Genomic DNA, 22,364 nt, shown 5'->3' on the forward strand with positions numbered 1-22,364 from the left:
TCAGACCAGAGGGGTTCACACAGCAACGAGCAGTGACCCAGGGTGAAAGGAACAGACGTCTTGACTCCCTATCGAGTCCCTTGAGTGGAAGAGCCTTTTTCAGGCCTCTAGGGGATTCAGGGGTAGAGGAGGATGAAGGTGGGAGTGGGCGCCCCCTGTTTTCCTGAGACCCTGTTAGGAGCTGGGCAGGGGCAGAACAGGTCCCAAGACCTGGCTGAATCCTTTCTGCCCACCTCCATCTCAGGGGCCACAGCCCAGACCACCAGGTGGAGACCCCGGGCCCTTCTCAAAACCAAAAGGGTTTCTGGACTGCAGAAAATGAGGAAAGCGATTTTAAGGGATGCTGGTGCTTCCAGATTTCAAGTGAGAATCAAATTCCTTGAATGACCACTTTGGACACTGTCGCTGCTGGGCGTGAGAAAGAATGGCCTGTCTCCCCTGCCTGTCTGTCTGTCCGTCTCTGCTTCTCTCTCCTCCTTCACTGATTTATTCGGCTAGGAGCTCTATCATCTTACATATCCTATTTATTTCCATGGTTTTCCCATCTTCACTGTAATAGCAGCTGAATGGAATCCCCTGGGTCTTTTGTCCTGAAATGACTCCCACCCACCCTGAGGGGCCTGGTCTAAGACAGGTGTACTCATCTGGTCCAGTGGCCACACGTCCTACTAAAGCAGCAGGAGGGGCTGACAGCCCAAAGCCTGACACCAAGCTCGCCCAACGGGCCCAGAACTGTGGCCTCAAACGACAGAGGCTTCGACCAGAGTCTCAGAAATGAAAGAACCCCTCAAAGGGCCTGTGCTTCCTGGGAATCTAGACACCCCAGTTCAGAGTCTCCTAAGTGGGGATGCTGGTGAGCCCTGAACACCAGACTCTGGAGAAGGGAAGCGGCTGGCCTCCTCCCCTGAGCAGCCTCCTTCCTGGTGGGAGGCTGTCCAGATGAAGTAGCCCCACCCTCCCCCTCAATGCTCCCCCGGGGGACGCTAACCACCTGAGCCCGCACGACGCATCGCCGGGAAGCTGCACACCCCTGCCTGCGACCGCACAGGGGGGATCAGGTCCCGCTTGCTCACCTCCTGAGACAGGGCGCTCCCTCCGTCCTCACAGCCACCCAGGCCCCATAGCTCTTCTGGGAGGACGCTCCTCACGCGGAGCTGAGCTGTCCCAGCACTAGACGCTCTTCCCAGGGGTTCTGCAGGGACTGGGGGCAGCCCCTGTACTGCCGGCTGAGCAGCCTGCCTCGATCCCTACTGGGCAGGCCCCGCACTGGGCATCTTGGAGGCCCAACTGGAGAAAGACCTCGATATCACCGCAACTGGGCCCAGGCCCCCGTTGCCGCAGATGTGGAGAAGAGAGTCTGGTCAGAGCCTGCCAGATGACAGATGGACGAGTGGGTGGCCACTTCTTCAGCCTGGCTGCAGGTGTGGGCGCCAGGATCTTCCCAGGTGTCCAGACCACGTGCTGACTTCACAGCATCCGTGGGCCTCTGGGGCCCGGTGCTCGTGGGGCCCGGCTGCTCTGGGCCAGCGGGTTGCGGCTGATGACCAGCTCCACGACATTGCCCGCCTCGGCCAGGAGCGGCACCGTCAGGCAGCAGTCAAGGTCCCGCGTGCGAACGTGGTTGACCTGCACATGCACAGCCATGGGGCAGATGGCGTCAGCTCAGCCTGGGCTGAAGTGGGTGAGAATTTCTTCAAATACAGACCCTGCCCAGCCCAGACACAGGGTGAATCTGAACACTCACACAGAGGAAGGCACTCTCATTTCAGTCTTTCAACCCTTCCATGCATCCTTCACCCTCCAGCGCCTGCTTGTCTCCATTTATTTTTCTCATCCGAAAAATCTAATTTTATTCATTTTTTTAAAATGTTTTTTTATTGTGGTAAGTCACATAATATAAAACATACTATTTTAACCATATTTAACTGTACAGTTCAGTGGCACTACGTACATTCACATTGTTATGCAACTCTCACCATCATCCATCTCCTGAATTTTTCACCTTCCTAAACTGAAACTCTGTCCCCATTAAACACTAACTCCCCATTCCCCCCCAACCACTGGCCCCTGGTATCTACTAGTGTACTTTCTGACTATATGAATTTGGCTATTCTAGGTACCTCATATAAGTGGAGTCAAACAGTATTTGTTTGCACCTCCTGTATATTGGAATGCATTTTTAAGGTTAACTTAATATATGTCCTGCAAACAGATTGGACCTTTTTATTCCCCATGCTATACCAGCTGGCCCTCACCAGCTATCTACTTCATATATAGCAGTGTACATCCATCAATCCCAATCTCCCAATCCATCCCACCCCCCTCCCCACTTGGTGTCCATATGTATGTTTTATACATCTGTGTCTCTATTTCTGTTCTGCAAATAGGTTCATCTCTACCTTTTTTCTAAATTCCACATATATGTGTTAATATACAATATTTGTTTTTTCCTTTCTGACTTACTTCACTCTATATGACAGTGTCTAGGAATAAACCTACTAAGGAGGCAAAAGACCTGTACTCAGAAGACTATAAGGCACTGATGAAAGAAATCAAAGACGACACAAACAGATGCAGAGATATACCATGTTCTTGGATTGAAAGAATCAATATTGTGAAAATGACTATACTACCCAAAGCAATCTCCAGATTCAGTGCAATTCCTATCAAATTACCAATAGCATTTTTCACAGAATTAGAACAAAAAATTTTACAACTTGAATGGAAACACAAAAGACCACAAATAGCCAAAGCAATCTTGAGAAAGAAAAATGGAGCTGAAGGAATCAGGCTCCCTGACTTCAGACTATACTATAAAGCTACAACAATCAAGACAGTATGGTACTGGCACAAAAACAGAAAAATAGATCAATGGAACAGGATAGAAAGCCCAGAGATAAACCCATGCACCTATGGTCAACTAATCTATGACAAAGGAGGCAAGTATATACAGTGGAGAAAAGACAGTCTCTTCAATAAGTGGTGCTGGGAAAACTGGACAGCTACATGTAAAAGAATGAAATTAGAACACTCCCTAAAACCATACACAAAAATAAACTCCAAATGGATTAAGGACCCAAATGTAAGGCTGGACACTATAAAACTCTTAGAGGAAAACATAGGCAGCACACTCTTTGACCTAAATCACAGGAAGATCTTTTTTGATTCACCTCCTAGAGTAATGAAAATAAAAACAAAAATAAACAAATGGGACCTAATGAAACTTAAAAGCTTTTGCACAGCAAAGGAAACCATAAACAAGATGAAAAGACAACCCTCAGATTAGGAGAAAATATTTGCAAATGAATCAATGGACAAAGGATTAATCTCCAAAATATATAAACAGCTCATGCAGCTCAATATTAAAAAGCAAACAACCCAATCCAAAAATGGGCAGAAGACCTAAATAGACATTTCTCCAAAGAAGACATACAGACGGCCATGAAGCACATGAAAAGCTGCTCAACCTCACTAATTATTAGAGAAATGCAAATCAAAACTACAATGAGGTATCACCTCACACCAGTTAGAATGGGCATCATCAGAAAATCTACAAACAACAAATGCTAGAGAGGGTGTGGAGAAAAGGGAACCCTCTTGCACTGTTGGTGGGAATGTAAATTGATACAGCCACTATGGAGAACAGTAAGGAGGTTCCTTAAAAAACTAAAAATAGAATTACCATATTACCCAGCAATCCCACTACTGGGCATATACCCAGAGAAAACCATAATTCAAAAAGACACATGCACCCCAATGTTCATTGCAGCACTATTTACAATAGCCAGGTCATGGAAGCAACCTAAATGCCCATCAACAGACGAATGGATAAAGAAGATGTGGTACATATATACAATGGAATATTACTCAGCCCTAAAAAGGAACGAAATTGGGTCATTTGTTGAGACGTGGATGGATCTAGAGACTGTCATACAGAGTGAAGTAAGTCAGAAAGAGAAAAACAAATATCATATATTAACGCATATTTGTGGAACCTAGAAAAATGGTACAGATGAGCCGGTTTGCAGGGCAGAAATTGAGACACAGATGTAGAGAACAAACATATGGACACCAAGGGGGGAAAGTGGTGGTGGGGTGGTGTGATGAATTGTGCAATTGGGGTTGACATGTATACAGTGATGTGTATAAAGAACCTGCTGTATAAAAAAAAAACAAAAACTACAATGAGGTACCACGTCGCACCAGTCAGAATGGCCATCACCAAAAAATCAACAAAGAAGAAATGCCAGAGAGGGTGTAGAGAAAAGTGAACCCTCTTACACTGTTGGTGGGAATGTAAATTGACACAGCCACTATGGAGAACAGTATGGAGGTTCCTTAAAAATCTAAAAATAGAATTACCATATGATCCAGCAATCCCACTCTTGCACATATACCCAGAGAAGACCATGATTCCGAAAGATACATGCACCCCAATGTTCACTGCAGCACTATTTACAATAGCCAGGTCATGGAAGCAACCTAAATGTCCACCAACAGAGGAATGGATAAAGAAGATGTGGTACATATATACAATGGAATATTACTCAGCCATAAAAAGGAACGAAATTGTGCCATTTGCAGAGACATGGATGGACCTAGAGACTGTCTCCATTTTTTAACATCACAAGCAGACCACACGCTGAGCCTCCTGCCTAGAATGTGGGGCATGGGAAAGGGTGTGCCAGGGATGCCCCACAGCTTCTATCTGCCCACTCACATTTCCCAGGTTCCCTTGCTGTTAGTGAGATCACATGACTTAGTTGTCATGGAGTCCGAGGCATTTACTAGAGGGTGGAGCCTCCACCAGCACAGGTGGAGCAAGGCCCACACTGGCCCACAGTGGACATATCGTATAAATGATAAATAAATGTTCATGTGTATTAAACCACTGAGATTTGGGATTGTTTGTTCCTGCAGCATAACTTAGCCTAACCTCACCAATACAACTGTGCTGTCATTCCCTTCTCTCAGATGAGAAACCTGGGGCTCAGGGCTTCCCTGGTGGTGCAGTGGTTAAGAATCCGCCTGCCAATGCAGGGGACACGGGTTTGAGCCCTGGTCCGGGAAGATCCCACATGCCACGGAGCAACTAAGCCTGTGCGCCACAACTACTGAGCCTGCGCTCTAGAGCCTGTGAGCCACAACTACTGAAGCCTGCACACCTGGAGCCCGTGCTCTGCAACAAGAGAAGCCACTGCAATGAGAAGCCCTTGCACCACAATGAAGAGTAGCTCCAGCTCACCGCAACTAGAGAAGGCCTGTGCACAGCAATGCAGACTCAACACAGCCATAAATAAATAAATAAATAAATAAAATCTAAAAAAATAAAAAATAAAGGATTATTTAAAAATAAAAAAGAAACCTTGGGCTCAGAGACGGGAGGCAACCTGCTCAAGGCCACTCAGCCAAGGTAGAAGTCGGGCTTTCTCCCCACTCTGGGGCTAGGAAAGGCCACTCCATCAACAGTGCCACCACCCAGCATTACCTGGAGGACCCTGTCAAAGGGCCGGAGACCCCCACGTTGAGCTGGCCCATCAGGGCGCACAGTGTGGACATAGACGCCCTTCTCCAGGAGGCCATCTGAGACACTAAAACCAAAGTCACTCCGTACAGGGTCCTTGTGCAGTGTCACCTGGGAACAGGAGGAGGAGGAGACCTCTGGAGCCCCGATCTTTCCCCCTAGCCTCCCAAAGTTGCCTAAGCCCCTTGGTCTGGCATCTGGCATCCGGGACCCAGCCCTAGCCCACCTGGCTGTCCACATGTGTTACTACCTTGGCATCGTGCCCAAGCCTTGGCTTCTGGAGCACCCCCTCCCCTCCACCTCCGCTGACCCTCCATCTACAGCACTCAGTCACAGTGGAAGCTGTAGGAAAAGGAGTTCCTTTTAGTTCTTTTTCAATCTTCCTGCTTCCATTCCAGGAGAAAGTCTCAGTGGGGTGGCCATGTGTTTTCACCACCCTTTGACACTTCCCATCTCCCCGTCCACCAAAGAGCTGGCTTCAGGCTCAGAGCCTTCTGAAGGCTATTATGGGCCGAGAGCTCTTTTTTCTCTTCTGTGTTTTGTTTTCCTAGACAGTAGCCTATAGATGACAAAAATGCTGGCCTCTCATTTAAGGTACTGATAGGCATGCACACATACATATATATACACACATATTCTGCCTGCTGGGAGGCGATCTCTCGTTACACTTTGGATTTTTATTTCTGCAATAATGAGCCATGTTATGCATCTTGTCGTGGTGTGTATTTTTTATTTTTTTTAACAGTGTTAGTAAACTTTCTGCCTTGAAATTTGGCTTCTTGAAAGTCTGTGTGTTTCGATTTTTTTTTCGGTTACCTAACCCAGCTGATTTTTCAGGATACGTGTCACTAAAAGCCTCACAGGCTTCGTGAATATTAGGTGCCCTGAAGCACCGGTTATAAAGTTGTTGTTACAGGAAATGTCCACAAAGCGGCAGCATTACTTCATGCCCAACTCTGGCTCCTAGGCAACCAAAAGCTTTAGGAAAATTCATCTAACTGGGCTGTCAATTAGAGGGAAAGCTGCCAGAGGTAACAGCCAAGGGCTTGTGTGTCACTACCTCTTCCCCTTTAAGCCTCACGCACCCGAACATTTCGAACCCTGGCTAAACCACTCTGCTGGGGTTGCTGCGGTGTGGAGGTTGGGTGACTCCTGGCAAGGAGGCTGGATGTGGGAACCCCATCACCAGCAGCCGTGGAGGCTCGGTCACTTTTTCAAGCTCCTGCAGCCCAGACGGTCCCCCATGGTTTGGGTGCACTTGGCTTCCTTTTAGCTCTGGGATGGCCCACCTGGATTCTGAAGTTTTGCTTCCACCCAGAAAGGAAGAGACACTACAGCTTTAAGGGGATGCATTTACAGGCACATCCTACTCACCTCTCTGTGCTCGACCTCAGTGCTCCCTTGGGACCCTAGGCTGCTCAGGCTCCGGGGATGTGACACCAGTGCATATAACCGAGGCCAGCGGCGAAAAGTGTACCCATTTCTTTCCTTTTGCGTTCATAGTTCCTTTAATTCTTATGGTATGTTGCAGTAGAGGTGATTTACAGTGTGGTGTTTGGTGTAGGTGTACAGCAAACTGATTCAGTTACAAATGTAATATATCAACTGTTTTTCGGATTCCTTTTCCATACAGGTTATTGTAGAACGTTGAGTAGAGGTCCTGGTGTTGTACAGCAGTCCTTGTCGAGTGCGTGTTTTATATATATATTTATAGGTATTTTACTGTCTATGTGTTCATGTGAACCGCCTAACTTACATCTCCTCGTCACCTTTCTTTTTTGGTAACCCTTTGTTTTCATTGAAAGTCCGTGGGTCTGTTTCTGTTTTGTAAACTAGTTCAGTTGTGTGTATGTTTCCATTCCTCCTATAAGTGATATCATATGCTCTTGGTCCTCCTCTGCCTGCCTGAGTTCACTCAGTATTTTGGCATCCCAGGTCCATCCATGTTGCTTCCAATGGCATTATTTCATTCTTTCTCCTGGCTGAGTAACAGTCCCTTGTATACACGTAGCCCCTCCTCTTTATGTATTCATCACTCACTGGACTATTTGTTTTTGTGTCTTGGCGATTGTAAATATTGTCGCAATGAATGTTGGGGTGCATGTGTCTTTTTGAATTATGGATTTTCCCGAGTAACGAGCAGGAGTGGGACTGCAGAAGTATAGGGTCGCTTTCTCTTTAGTTTTCTAGGAACTGGGATACAGTGCTTTCTAGGGGCAATTACCAAAGTACATGTCCAGTCACCGAGTGGGACGGTTCCCTTTTCTCCACACTCACTCCCCCATTGATTGTTTGTAAACTTTTTGATTCTGGCCATTCTGCCTGCTGGGAGGCGATCTCTCGTTACACTTTGGATTTTTATTTCTGCAATAATGAGCCATGTTATGCATCTTGTCGTGGTGTGTATTTTTTATTTTTTTTAACAGTGTTAGTAAACTTTCTGCCTTGAAATTTGGCTTCTTCAAAGTCTGTGTGTTTCGATTTTTTTTTCGGTTACCTAACCCAGCTGATTTTTGAGGATACGCGACACTAAAAGCCTCACAGGTTTCGTGAATATAATGTGCCCTGAAGCACCGGTTATAAAGTTGTTGTTACAGGAAATGTCCACAAGGCGGCAGCATTACTTCATGCCCAACTCTGGCTCCTAGGCAACCAAAAGCTTTAGGAAAATTCATCTAACTGGGCTGTCAATTAGAGGGAAAGCTGCCAGAGGTAACAGCCAAGGGCTTGTGTGTCACTACCTCTTCCCCTTTAAGCCTCGCGCAACCGAACATTTCGAACCCTGGCTAAACCACTCTGCTGGGGTTCCTGCGGTGTGGAGGTTGGGTGACTCCTGGCGAGGAGGCTGGATGTGGGAACCCCATCACCAGCAGCCGTGGAGGCTCGGTCACTTTTTCAAGCTCCTGCAGCCCAGACGGTCCCCCATGGTTTGGGTGCACTTGGCTTCCTTTTAGCTCTGGGATGGCCCACCTGGATTCTGAAGTTTTGCTTCCACCCAGAAAGGAAGAGACACTACAGCTTTAAGGGGATGCATTTACAGGCACATCCTACTCCCCTCTCTGCGCTCCACCTCAGTGCTCCCTTGGGACCCTAGGCTGCTCAGGCTGCAGGGATGTGACACCAGTGCATATCACCGAGGCCAGCGGCGAAAAGTGTACCCATTTCTTTCCTTTTGCGTTCATAGTTCCTTTAATTCTCATGGTATGTTGCAGTAGAGGTGATTTACAGTGTGGTGTTTGGTGTAGGGGTACAGCAAACTGATTCAGTTACACATGTAATATATCAACTGTTTTTCGGATTCCTTTTCCATACAGGTTATTGCAGAACGTTGAGTAGAGATCCTGGTGTTGTACATTAGACCTTGTCAAGTGCGTGTTTTATATATATATTTATAGGTATTTCACTGTCTATGTGTTCATGTGAACCACCTAACTTACATCTCCTCGTCACCTTTCTTTTTTGGTAACCCTTTGTTTCCGTTGCAAGTCCGTGGGTCTGTTTCTGTTTTGTAAACTAGTTCAGTTGTGTGTATGTTTCCATTCCTCCTATAAGTGATATCATATGCTCTTGGTCCTCCTCTGCTTGCCTGAGTTCACTCAGTATTTTGGCATCCCAGGTCCATCCATGTTGCTTCCAATGGCATTATTTCATTCTTTTTCCTGGGTGAGTAACAGTCCCTTGTATACACGTAGCACCTCCTCTTTATGTATTCATCACTCGCTGGACTATTTGTTTTTGTGTCTTGGCGATTGTAAATATTGCCGCAATGAATGTTGGGGTGCATGTGTCTTTTTGAATTATGGATTTTCCCGAGTAACGTCCAGGAGTGGGACTGCAGAAGTATAGGGTCGCTTTCTCTTTAGTTTTCTAGGAACTGGGATACAGTGCTTTCTAGTGGCGATTACCAATGTACATGTCCACTCACCGAGTGGGACGGTTCCCTTTTCTCCACACTCACTCCCCCATTGATTGTTTGTAAACTTTTTGATTCTGGCCATTCTGCCTGCTGGGAGGCGATCTCTCGTTACACTTTGGATTTTTATTTCTGCAATAATGAGCCATGTTATGCATCTTGTCGTGGTGTGTATTTTTTATTTTTTTTTAACAGTGTTAGTAAACTTTCTGCCTTGAAATTTGGCTTCTTGAAAGTCTGTGTGTTTCGATTTTTTTTTCGGTTACCTAACCCAGCTGATTTTTGAGGATACGTGTCACTAAAAGCCTCACAGGTTTCGTGAATATAATGTGCCCTGAAGCTCCGGTTATAAAGTTGTTGTTACAGGAAATGTCCACAAGGCGGCAGCATTACTTCATGCCCAACTCTGGCTCCTAGGCAACCAAAAGCTTTAGGAAAATTCATCTAACTGGGCTGTCAATTAGAGGGAAAGCTGCCAGAGGTAACACCCAAGGGCTTGTGTGTCACTACCTCTTCCCCTTTAAGCCTCACGCACCCGAACATTTCGAACCCTGGCTAAACCACTCTGCTGGGGTTCCTGCGGTGTGGAGGTTGGGTGACTCCTGGCAAGGAGGCTGGATGTGGGAACCCCATCACCAGCAGCCGTGGAGGCTCGGTCACGTTTTCAAGCTCCTGCAGCCCAGACGGTCCCCCATGGTTTGGGTGCACTTGGCTTCCTTTTAGCTCTGGGATGGCCCACCTGGATTCTGAAGTTTTGGTTCCACCCAGAAAGGAAGAGACACTACAGCTTTAAGGGGATGCATTTACAGGCACATCCTACTCCCCTCTCTGCGCTCCACCTCAGTGCTCCCTTGGGACCCTAGGCTGCTCAGGCTGCAGGGATGTGACACCAGTGCATATCACCGAGGTCAGCGGCGAAAAGTGTACCCAATTCTTTCCTTTTGCGTTCATAGTTCCTTTAATTCTCATGGTATGTTGCAGTAGAGGTGATTTACAGTGTGGTGTTTGGTGTAGGGGTACAGCAAACTGATTCAGTTACACATGTAATATATCAACTGTTTTTCGGATTCCTTTTCCATACAGGTTATTGCAGAACGTTGAGTAGAGATCCTGGTGTTGTACAGTAGACCTTGTCGAGTGTGTGTTTTATATATATATTTATAGGTATTTTACTGTCTATGTGTTCATGTGAACCGCCTAACTTCCATCTCCTCGCCACCTTTCTTTTTTGTTAACCCTAGGTTTATTTTGAAAGTTGGTGGGTTTGTTTCTCTTTTGTAAACTAGTTCAGTTGTGTGTATGTTTCCATTCCTCCTGTAAGTGATATCATATGCTCTTGGTCCTCCTCTGCCTGCCTGAGTTCACTCAGTATGTTGGCATCCCAGGTCCATCCATGTTGCTTCCAATGGCATTATTTCATTCTTTCTCCTGGTTGAGTAACAGTCCCTTGTATACACGTAGCACCTCCTGTTTATTTATTCATCTCTCTCTGGACTAGTTGTTTGGTTTTTTGTCTTGGGAATTGTAAATAGTGCCGCAATGAACGTTGGGGTGCATGTGTCTTGTTGAATTACGGATTTCCCCGTGTAACGCAGAGGAGTGGGAGAGCAGAAATATAGGGTCGCTTTCTCTTTAGTTTTCTGGGAACTGGGATATAGTGCTTTCTAGTGGCGATTACCAATGTACATGTCCACTCCCCGAGTGGGAAGGTTCCCTTTTCTCCACACTCACTCCCCCATTGACTGTTTGTAGACTTTTTGATTCTGGCCATTCTGCCTGCTGGGAGGCGATCTCTCGTTACACTTTGGATTTTTATTTCTGCAATAATGAGCCATGTTATGCATCTTGTCATGGTGTGTATTTTTAATTTTTTAAACAGTGTGAGTAAACTTTCCCACTTGAAATTTGGCTGAATGAAAGTTTGTGTGTTTTGAATTTTTTTTCGGTTACCTAACCCAGCTGATTTTTGAGGACACGTGTCATTAAAAGCCCCAAAGGTTTTTGAATATGAGGCGCCCTGTAGCACCGGTTGTAAAGTTGTTACGGGAGACGTGCACAAGGCGGCAGCATTTCTTCGTGCCCAACTCTGGTTCCTAGGCATCCAAAAGCTTTAGGAAGAGTCATCTTACTTGGCTGTGAGTTAGAGGGGAAGGTGCCATAGACAACACCCAAGGGCTTGTGTGTCACTATCTCTTCCCCGTTAAGCTTCACGCCCCCCAAAATTCCAAACCCTGGCTATACCACGCTGCTGGGGGTGCTGTGGTGTGTAGCTGGGGTGACTCCTGGCAAGGGGGCTGGATGTGGGAACCCCACCACCAGCAGCCGTGGAGGCTCGGTCACTTTTTGAAGCTCCTGCCTCCTAGATGGTCCAGCATGGTTTGGGTGCACTCGGCTTCGTTTAGCTGTCGGAGGGCCCACCTGCAGCTGGAGATTGTGGTTCCATGGAGAAGTGACAGACAGTACAGCTCTTTAGGATTCTCCTTTGTGGGCACATCCTCTCCTGCTCTCCCACCTCCACTTCAGTCCAGCTTTGGGACCCAAGTCTCCTCATGCTTAGGGTATGTGATACCAGCCTAGATCACCCAGGCCGGAGGGGTTGTAGTAGGCATTTCTTTTCTTTCGTAATTTAACATTTATGGTATGTTGGTATATAGTTGATTTTCAATGTGGTGTTTGTTGTAGGTGTACAGTAACCTGATTCATTTATACGTGTAGTTATATCCTTTTTTGTTATCTTTCCCATATAGGTTTTTGCAGAACGTTGAGCAGACTTCCCTTTGCTGTACAGTAAGTCCTTGTTCATTATTTTTTGTATATTATTGTGTATACATTAATCTAAAAGTCCTTATTTATTTCTGCCCCTGAGCTTTCCTGTTTGGGAATCCTCAGTTTGTTTTCTAAATCTGTGTCTGTTGTGTAAATAAGTTCATTTGTATCATTTTTTGATTCTAGCTATAAGTGATATCATATGCTATTTGTCTTCCTCTGACTGACTTCACTTAGTTTATGATCATCCCTGTTCCATCCATGTTTCTTCCATTGGCATTATTTAGTTCTTGTTTACGGCTAAGAGTCCATTGTACACAGGTACCACATCTTTATCCATTCATCTATATGTGGGTATTTTGGTTGTTTTTGTCTTGGCTATTGTAAATAGTGGTGCAATCAACAGTGGGGTGCATGTGTCTTCTTCAATCATGGATTTCTTCGGAAATACACCCCCATGTGGGACTGCTGGCACGTAGGGTAGCTCTCTTTTTAGTTTTATAGGAATTTCGATACTGCCCTTTATAGTGGCTGTTACCAATGTACATTCCCACGAACAGTTTAGGAGGATTCTTATTTCTCCACACTGTCTGCAGCACTTAGTATCTGTGGACTTTTTGATGATGGCCATTGTGACTGTAGTGAAGAGGTAGTTCCTTGTAGTTTTGACTTGCATTTCTCTAATAACTAACTAGTGATGTTGAGCATCTTTTCACATGTCTGTTGACCATCTGTACGTCTTCGTTATGAAATGTTTATGTCTTCCTATTTTTTTATTGGGTTGTTTTTTTGTTGTTGATTTTTATAAGCTGTTTGTATATTTTGGAAATTAAGCCTTTGTCGTGAGATCATTTCCAAATATTTTCTCCCCATCTCAGGTTGTCTTTTCGTTTTGTGTATGTTTTCCTTTGCTGCGCAAACGCTTTCAAGTTTTGTTTAGGTCATATTTCTTTGCTCTTCCTTTTATTTCTATTGCTTTGGGAGACTGGCCTATGAAAACATTATGTTGTATGTCAGAGAATATTTTGCCTATGTTCTCTTCTAGGAGTTCTGTAGTGTCATGTCTCATATTTAAGCCAATCTGAGTTTATTTTTGTGCATGGCATAAGGGAGTGTTCTAATGTCATTGATCGATCGATTTACATGCAGCTGTCCCGACTTTCCCAGCACCACTTGCTGAATAGACTGTCTTTCTCCATCATATATTCTTACCTCCTCTGTCGAAAATTAATTGACCATAAGTGTGTGGGTTTTTTTCTGGGCTTTCTATTCTGTTCCATTGATCCATATGTCCATTTTGTGACAATACCATGCTGCTTTGATTACTGTAGCTTTTTAGTGTTGTGTAAAGTTTGGGAGGGTTATCCCTCCAGCTTTGTTCTTTTTCCTCAGGATTACTTTGGCAATTCTGGGTCTTTTGTGGTTTGATAGAAATTTTAGGATTATTTATTTGTCCTAGTTTTGTGCAAAATGTCACGGGTAATTAGATAGGTATCACCAGCCTGTTTTTTTTGTTTTAAAAAGCAGACACACTAATCCAAGTACTTTTAAATAATTTTATTTAAAAAGATCATCCCAACAGCACCCCCCCACCCCCCACTCCCACGTCACTGCAAGTCAGTGGGGCAAATGTACACGTGGGCCCCAAGGAGACCCCAAGTGGCCTTTACAGTGGCACTCCTTGGCATGTTGTGCTTCCCGAGAGCCCTAAGAAAACCCCAAGTAGAAAAATACTTTACAAGGAATATGCTCCAATCTCAGCCAGAGAAAAATACAGCTTTTGGGGGGTGGAAGGGGCATGTCCCAGGGGCTGTACCCAAAATGCATAGGCAGGCAGGACGCTCACTGGGGGACAGGTGTCAGGAGGTGTCAATTCTGGGGTGAACGATCCCCATGAGAAGACAGAGGAATATTGCATATGAGAAGGCCAGCGTGGCCAGGAGATCCACCCGCCGGGCCTGGTTGCATACGTCTGGGGGAATCGCAGAGGCCTCAGCCCGAGGAGGGCAGAACACTGTTCAGGGTCAGGATGCATCTTCCTCGGCTGCTGTCGAGCGTAGCTTTCCCAAGCCCAGCGGGCTGAGATGGTTCCGTCCTGACAGGCAGGCCAGTACCTGCTCAGACTGTCAACCCTTTAATTGTCCAGAGGGGGTCAGACCAGAGGGGTTCACACAGCAACGAGCAGTGACCCAGGGTGAAAGGAACAGACGTCTTGACTCCCTATCGAGTCCCTTGAGTGGAAGAGCCTTTTTCAGGCCTCTAGGGGATTCAGGGGTAGAGGAGGATGAAGGTGGGAGTGGGCGCCCCCTGTTTTCCTGAGACCCTGTTAGGAGCTGGGCAGGGGCAGAACAGGTCCCAAGACCTGGCTGAATCCTTTCTGCCCACCTCCATCTCAGGGGCCACAGCCCAGACCACCAGGTGGAGACCCCGGGCCCTTCTCAAAACCAAAAGGGTTTCTGGACTGCAGAAAATGAGGAAAGCGATTTTAAGGGATGCTGGTGCTTCCAGATTTCAAGTGAGAATCAAATTCCTTGAATGACCACTTTGGACACTGTCGCTGCTGGGCGTGAGAAAGAATGGCCTGTCTCCCCTGCCTGTCTGTCTGTCCGTCTCTGCTTCTCTCTCCTCCTTCACTGATTTATTCGGCTAGGAGCTCTATCATCTTACATATCCTATTTATTTCCATGGTTTTCCCATCTTCACTGTAATAGCAGCTGAATGGAATCCCCTGGGTCTTTTGTCCTGAAATGACTCCCACCCACCCTGAGGGGCCTGGTCTAAGACAGGTGTACTCATCTGGTCCAGTGGCCACACGTCCTACTAAAGCAGCAGGAGGGGCTGACAGCCCAAAGCCTGACACCAAGCTCGCCCAACGGGCCCAGAACTGTGGCCTCAAACGACAGAGGCTTCGACCAGAGTCTCAGAAATGAAAGAACCCCTCAAAGGGCCTGTGCTTCCTGGGAATCCAGACACCCCAGTTCAGAGTCTCCTAAGTGGGGATGCTGGTGAGCCCTGAACACCAGACTCTGGAGAAGGGAAGCGGCTGGCCTCCTCCCCTGAGCAGCCTCCTTCCTGGTGGGAGGCTGTCCAGATGAAGTAGCCCCACCCTCCCCCTCAATGCTCCCCCGGGGGACGCTAACCACCTGAGCCCGCACGACGCATCGCCGGGAAGCTGCACACCCCTGCCTGCGACCGCACAGGGGGGATCAGGTCCCGCTTGCTCACCTCCTGAGACAGGGCGCTCCCTCCTTCCTCACAGCCACCCAGGCCCCATAGCTCTTCTGGGAGGACGCTCCTCACGCGGAGCTGAGCTGTCCCAGCACTAGACGCTCTTCCCAGGGGTTCTGCAGGGACTGGGGGCAGCCCCTGTACTGCCGGCTGAGCAGCCTGCCTCGATCCCTACTGGGCAGGCCCCGCACTGGGCATCTTGGAGGCCCAACTGGAGAAAGACCTCGATATCACCGCAACTGGGCCCAGGCCCCCGTTGCCGCAGATGTGGAGAAGAGAGTCTGGTCAGAGCCTGCCAGATGACAGATGGACGAGTGGGTGGCCACTTCTTCAGCCTGGCTGCAGGTGTGGGCGCCAGGATCTTCCCAGGTGTCCAGACCACGTGCTGACTTCACAGCATCCGTGGGCCTCTGGGGCCCGGTGCTCGTGGGGCCCGGCTGCTCTGGGCCAGCGGGTTGCGGCTGATGACCAGCTCCACGACATTGCCCGCCTCGGCCAGGAGCGGCACCGTCAGGCAGCAGTCAAGGTCCCGCGTGCGAACGTGGTTGACCTGCACATGCACAGCCATGGGGCAGATGGCGTCAGCTCAGCCTGGGCTGAAGTGGGTGAGAATTTCTTCAAATACAGACCCTGCCCAGCCCAGACACAGGGTGAATCTGAACACTCACACAGAGGAAGGCACTCTCATTTCAGTCTTTCAACCCTTCCATGCATCCTTCACCCTCCAGCGCCTGCTTGTCTCCATTTATTTTTCTCATCCGAAAAATCTAATTTTATTCATTTTTTTAAAATGTTTTTTTATTGTGGTAAGTCACATAATATAAAACATACTATTTTAACCATATTTAACTGTACAGTTCAGTGGCACTACGTACATTCACATTGTTATGCAACTCTCACCATCATCCATCTCCTGAATTTTTCACCTTCCTAAACTGAAACTCTGTCCCCATTAAACACTAACTCCCCATTCCCCCCCAACCACTGGCCCCTGGTATCTACTAGTGTACTTTCTGACTATATGAATTTGGCTATTCTAGGTACCTCATATAAGTGGAGTCAAACAGTATTTGTTTGCACCTCCTGTATATTGGAATGCATTTTTAAGGTTAACTTAATATATGTCCTGCAAACAGATTGGACCTTTTTATTCCCCATGCTATACCAGCTGGCCCTCACCAGCTATCTACTTCATATATAGCAGTGTACATCCATCAATCCCAATCTCCCAATCCATCCCACCCCCCTCCCCACTTGGTGTCCATATGTATGTTTTATACATCTGTGTCTCTATTTCTGTTCTGCAAATAGGTTCATCTCTACCTTTTTTCTAAATTCCACATATATGTGTTAATATACAATATTTGTTTTTTCCTTTCTGACTTACTTCACTCTATATGACAGTGTCTAGGAATAAACCTACTAAGGAGGCAAAAGACCTGTACTCAGAAGACTATAAGGCACTGATGAAAGAAATCAAAGACGACACAAACAGATGCAGAGATATACCATGTTCTTGGATTGAAAGAATCAATATTGTGAAAATGACTATACTACCCAAAGCAATCTCCAGATTCAGTGCAATTCCTATCAAATTACCAATAGCATTTTTCACAGAATTAGAACAAAAAATTTTACAACTTGAATGGAAACACAAAAGACCACAAATAGCCAAAGCAATCTTGAGAAAGAAAAATGGAGCTGAAGGAATCAGGCTCCCTGACTTCAGACTATACTATAAAGCTACAACAATCAAGACAGTATGGTACTGGCACAAAAACAGAAAAATAGATCAATGGAACAGGATAGAAAGCCCAGAGATAAACCCATGCACCTATGGTCAACTAATCTATGACAAAGGAGGCAAGTATATACAGTGGAGAAAAGACAGTCTCTTCAATAAGTGGTGCTGGGAAAACTGGACAGCTACATGTAAAAGAATGAAATTAGAACACTCCCTAAAACCATACACAAAAATAAACTCCAAATGGATTAAGGACCCAAATGTAAGGCTGGACACTATAAAACTCTTAGAGGAAAACATAGGCAGCACACTCTTTGACCTAAATCACAGGAAGATCTTTTTTGATTCACCTCCTAGAGTAATGAAAATAAAAACAAAAATAAACAAATGGGACCTAATGAAACTTAAAAGCTTTTGCACAGCAAAGGAAACCATAAACAAGATGAAAAGACAACCCTCAGATTAGGAGAAAATATTTGCAAATGAATCAATGGACAAAGGATTAATCTCCAAAATATATAAACAGCTCATGCAGCTCAATATTAAAAAGCAAACAACCCAATCCAAAAATGGGCAGAAGACCTAAATAGACATTTCTCCAAAGAAGACATACAGACGGCCATGAAGCACATGAAAAGCTGCTCAACCTCACTAATTATTAGAGAAATGCAAATCAAAACTACAATGAGGTATCACCTCACACCAGTTAGAATGGGCATCATCAGAAAATCTACAAACAACAAATGCTAGAGAGGGTGTGGAGAAAAGGGAACCCTCTTGCACTGTTGGTGGGAATGTAAATTGATACAGCCACTATGGAGAACAGTAAGGAGGTTCCTTAAAAAACTAAAAATAGAATTACCATATTACCCAGCAATCCCACTACTGGGCATATACCCAGAGAAAACCATAATTCAAAAAGACACATGCACCCCAATGTTCATTGCAGCACTATTTACAATAGCCAGGTCATGGAAGCAACCTAAATGCCCATCAACAGACGAATGGATAAAGAAGATGTGGTACATATATACAATGGAATATTACTCAGCCCTAAAAAGGAACGAAATTGGGTCATTTGTTGAGACGTGGATGGATCTAGAGACTGTCATACAGAGTGAAGTAAGTCAGAAAGAGAAAAACAAATATCATATATTAACGCATATTTGTGGAACCTAGAAAAATGGTACAGATGAGCCGGTTTGCAGGGCAGAAATTGAGACACAGATGTAGAGAACAAACATATGGACACCAAGGGGGGAAAGTGGTGGTGGGGTGGTGTGATGAATTGTGCAATTGGGGTTGACATGTATACAGTGATGTGTATAAAGAACCTGCTGTATAAAAAAAAAACAAAAACTACAATGAGGTACCACGTCGCACCAGTCAGAATGGCCATCACCAAAAAATCAACAAAGAAGAAATGCCAGAGAGGGTGTAGAGAAAAGTGAACCCTCTTACACTGTTGGTGGGAATGTAAATTGACACAGCCACTATGGAGAACAGTATGGAGGTTCCTTAAAAATCTAAAAATAGAATTACCATATGATCCAGCAATCCCACTCTTGCACATATACCCAGAGAAGACCATGATTCCGAAAGATACATGCACCCCAATGTTCACTGCAGCACTATTTACAATAGCCAGGTCATGGAAGCAACCTAAATGTCCACCAACAGAGGAATGGATAAAGAAGATGTGGTACATATATACAATGGAATATTACTCAGCCATAAAAAGGAACGAAATTGTGCCATTTGCAGAGACATGGATGGACCTAGAGACTGTCTCCATTTTTTAACATCACAAGCAGACCACACGCTGAGCCTCCTGCCTAGAATGTGGGGCATGGGAAAGGGTGTGCCAGGGATGCCCCACAGCTTCTATCTGCCCACTCACATTTCCCAGGTTCCCTTGCTGTTAGTGAGATCACATGACTTAGTTGTCATGGAGTCCGAGGCATTTACTAGAGGGTGGAGCCTCCACCAGCACAGGTGGAGCAAGGCCCACACTGGCCCACAGTGGACATATCGTATAAATGATAAATAAATGTTCATGTGTATTAAACCACTGAGATTTGGGATTGTTTGTTCCTGCAGCATAACTTAGCCTAACCTCACCAATACAACTGTGCTGTCATTCCCTTCTCTCAGATGAGAAACCTGGGGCTCAGGGCTTCCCTGGTGGTGCAGTGGTTAAGAATCCGCCTGCCAATGCAGGGGACACGGGTTTGAGCCCTGGTCCGGGAAGATCCCACATGCCACGGAGCAACTAAGCCTGTGCGCCACAACTACTGAGCCTGCGCTCTAGAGCCTGTGAGCCACAACTACTGAAGCCTGCACACCTGGAGCCCGTGCTCCGCAACAAGAGAAGCCACTGCAATGAGAAGCCCTTGCACCACAATGAAGAGTAGCTCCAGCTCACCGCAACTAGAGAAGGCCTGTGCACAGCAATGCAGACTCAACACAGCCATAAATAAATAAATAAATAAATAAAATCTAAAAAAATAAAAAATAAAGGATTATTTAAAAATAAAAAAGAAACCTTGGGCTCAGAGACGGGAGGCAACCTGCTCAAGGCCACTCAGCCAAGGTAGAAGTCGGGCTTTCTCCCCACTCTGGGGCTAGGAAAGGCCACTCCATCAACAGTGCCACCACCCAGCATTACCTGGAGGACCCTGTCAAAGGGCCGGAGACCCCCACGTTGAGCTGGCCCATCAGGGCGCACAGTGTGGACATAGACGCCCTTCTCCAGGAGGCCATCTGAGACACTAAAACCAAAGTCACTCCGTACAGGGTCCTTGTGCAGTGTCACCTGGGAACAGGAGGAGGAGGAGACCTCTGGAGCCCCGATCTTTCCCCCTAGCCTCCCAAAGTTGCCTAAGCCCCTTGGTCTGGCATCTGGCATCCGGGACCCAGCCCTAGCCCACCTGGCTGTCCACATGTGTTACTACCTTGGCATCGTGCCCAAGCCTTGGCTTCTGGAGCACCCCCTCCCCTCCACCTCCGCTGACCCTCCATCTACAGCACTCAGTCACAGTGGAAGCTGTAGGAAAAGGAGTTCCTTTTAGTTCTTTTTCAATCTTCCTGCTTCCATTCCAGGAGAAAGTCTCAGTGGGGTGGCCATGTGTTTTCACCACCCTTTGACACTTCCCATCTCCCCGTCCACCAAAGAGCTGGCTTCAGGCTCAGAGCCTTCTGAAGGCTATTATGGGCCGAGAGCTCTTTTTTCTCTTCTGTGTTTTGTTTTCCTAGACAGTAGCCTATAGATGACAAAAATGCTGGCCTCTCATTTAAGGTACTGATAGGCATGCACACATACATATATATACACACATATTCTGCCTGCTGGGAGGCGATCTCTCGTTACACTTTGGATTTTTATTTCTGCAATAATGAGCCATGTTATGCATCTTGTCGTGGTGTGTATTTTTTATTTTTTTTAACAGTGTTAGTAAACTTTCTGCCTTGAAATTTGGCTTCTTGAAAGTCTGTGTGTTTCGATTTTTTTTTCGGTTACCTAACCCAGCTGATTTTTCAGGATACGTGTCACTAAAAGCCTCACAGGCTTCGTGAATATTAGGTGCCCTGAAGCACCGGTTATAAAGTTGTTGTTACAGGAAATGTCCACAAAGCGGCAGCATTACTTCATGCCCAACTCTGGCTCCTAGGCAACCAAAAGCTTTAGGAAAATTCATCTAACTGGGCTGTCAATTAGAGGGAAAGCTGCCAGAGGTAACAGCCAAGGGCTTGTGTGTCACTACCTCTTCCCCTTTAAGCCTCACGCACCCGAACATTTCGAACCCTGGCTAAACCACTCTGCTGGGGTTGCTGCGGTGTGGAGGTTGGGTGACTCCTGGCAAGGAGGCTGGATGTGGGAACCCCATCACCAGCAGCCGTGGAGGCTCGGTCACTTTTTCAAGCTCCTGCAGCCCAGACGGTCCCCCATGGTTTGGGTGCACTTGGCTTCCTTTTAGCTCTGGGATGGCCCACCTGGATTCTGAAGTTTTGCTTCCACCCAGAAAGGAAGAGACACTACAGCTTTAAGGGGATGCATTTACAGGCACATCCTACTCACCTCTCTGTGCTCGACCTCAGTGCTCCCTTGGGACCCTAGGCTGCTCAGGCTCCGGGGATGTGACACCAGTGCATATAACCGAGGCCAGCGGCGAAAAGTGTACCCATTTCTTTCCTTTTGCGTTCATAGTTCCTTTAATTCTTATGGTATGTTGCAGTAGAGGTGATTTACAGTGTGGTGTTTGGTGTAGGTGTACAGCAAACTGATTCAGTTACAAATGTAATATATCAACTGTTTTTCGGATTCCTTTTCCATACAGGTTATTGTAGAACGTTGAGTAGAGGTCCTGGTGTTGTACAGCAGTCCTTGTCGAGTGCGTGTTTTATATATATATTTATAGGTATTTTACTGTCTATGTGTTCATGTGAACCGCCTAACTTACATCTCCTCGTCACCTTTCTTTTTTGGTAACCCTTTGTTTTCATTGAAAGTCCGTGGGTCTGTTTCTGTTTTGTAAACTAGTTCAGTTGTGTGTATGTTTCCATTCCTCCTATAAGTGATATCATATGCTCTTGGTCCTCCTCTGCCTGCCTGAGTTCACTCAGTATTTTGGCATCCCAGGTCCATCCATGTTGCTTCCAATGGCATTATTTCATTCTTTCTCCTGGCTGAGTAACAGTCCCTTGTATACACGTAGCCCCTCCTCTTTATGTATTCATCACTCACTGGACTATTTGTTTTTGTGTCTTGGCGATTGTAAATATTGTCGCAATGAATGTTGGGGTGCATGTGTCTTTTTGAATTATGGATTTTCCCGAGTAACGAGCAGGAGTGGGACTGCAGAAGTATAGGGTCGCTTTCTCTTTAGTTTTCTAGGAACTGGGATACAGTGCTTTCTAGGGGCAATTACCAAAGTACATGTCCAGTCACCGAGTGGGACGGTTCCCTTTTCTCCACACTCACTCCCCCATTGATTGTTTGTAAACTTTTTGATTCTGGCCATTCTGCCTGCTGGGAGGCGATCTCTCGTTACACTTTGGATTTTTATTTCTGCAATAATGAGCCATGTTATGCATCTTGTCGTGGTGTGTATTTTTTATTTTTTTTAACAGTGTTAGTAAACTTTCTGCCTTGAAATTTGGCTTCTTCAAAGTCTGTGTGTTTCGATTTT

The 22,364-nt window shown here is 46.2% G+C and overlaps 2 protein-coding genes across 2 annotated transcripts; both read right to left on the reverse strand.

Annotated features, from left to right (window-relative positions):
* Nucleotides 1–836: 836 nt before the first annotated feature.
* Nucleotides 837–6,142, reverse strand: LOC309654184 (glutamate receptor-interacting protein 2-like). Its single transcript, XM_082478799.1, has 2 exons — nt 5,489–6,142; nt 837–1,626 (listed from the first exon to the last, which is right to left on the reverse strand). Exons 1-2 carry the CDS (start codon nt 5,762–5,764, stop codon nt 1,468–1,470), a joined length of 435 nt encoding a protein of 144 aa, XP_082334925.1. The 5' UTR covers nt 5,765–6,142; the 3' UTR covers nt 837–1,467.
* A 4,896-nt stretch (nt 6,143–11,038) lies between these two features.
* LOC309654183 (glutamate receptor-interacting protein 2-like) lies at nt 11,039–20,497 on the reverse strand. The gene is made up of 2 exons (XM_082478798.1): nt 19,844–20,497; nt 11,039–15,981 (listed from the first exon to the last, which is right to left on the reverse strand). Exons 1-2 carry the CDS (start codon nt 20,117–20,119, stop codon nt 15,823–15,825), a joined length of 435 nt encoding a protein of 144 aa, XP_082334924.1. The 5' UTR covers nt 20,120–20,497; the 3' UTR covers nt 11,039–15,822.
* Nucleotides 20,498–22,364: the final 1,867 nt, after the last annotated feature.

This window comes from Balaenoptera physalus (genome assembly GCF_965194825.1).
Source record: "Balaenoptera physalus genome assembly, contig: HAP1_SCAFFOLD_2180, whole genome shotgun sequence".
Lineage (NCBI taxonomy): Eukaryota > Metazoa > Chordata > Mammalia > Artiodactyla > Balaenopteridae > Balaenoptera > Balaenoptera physalus.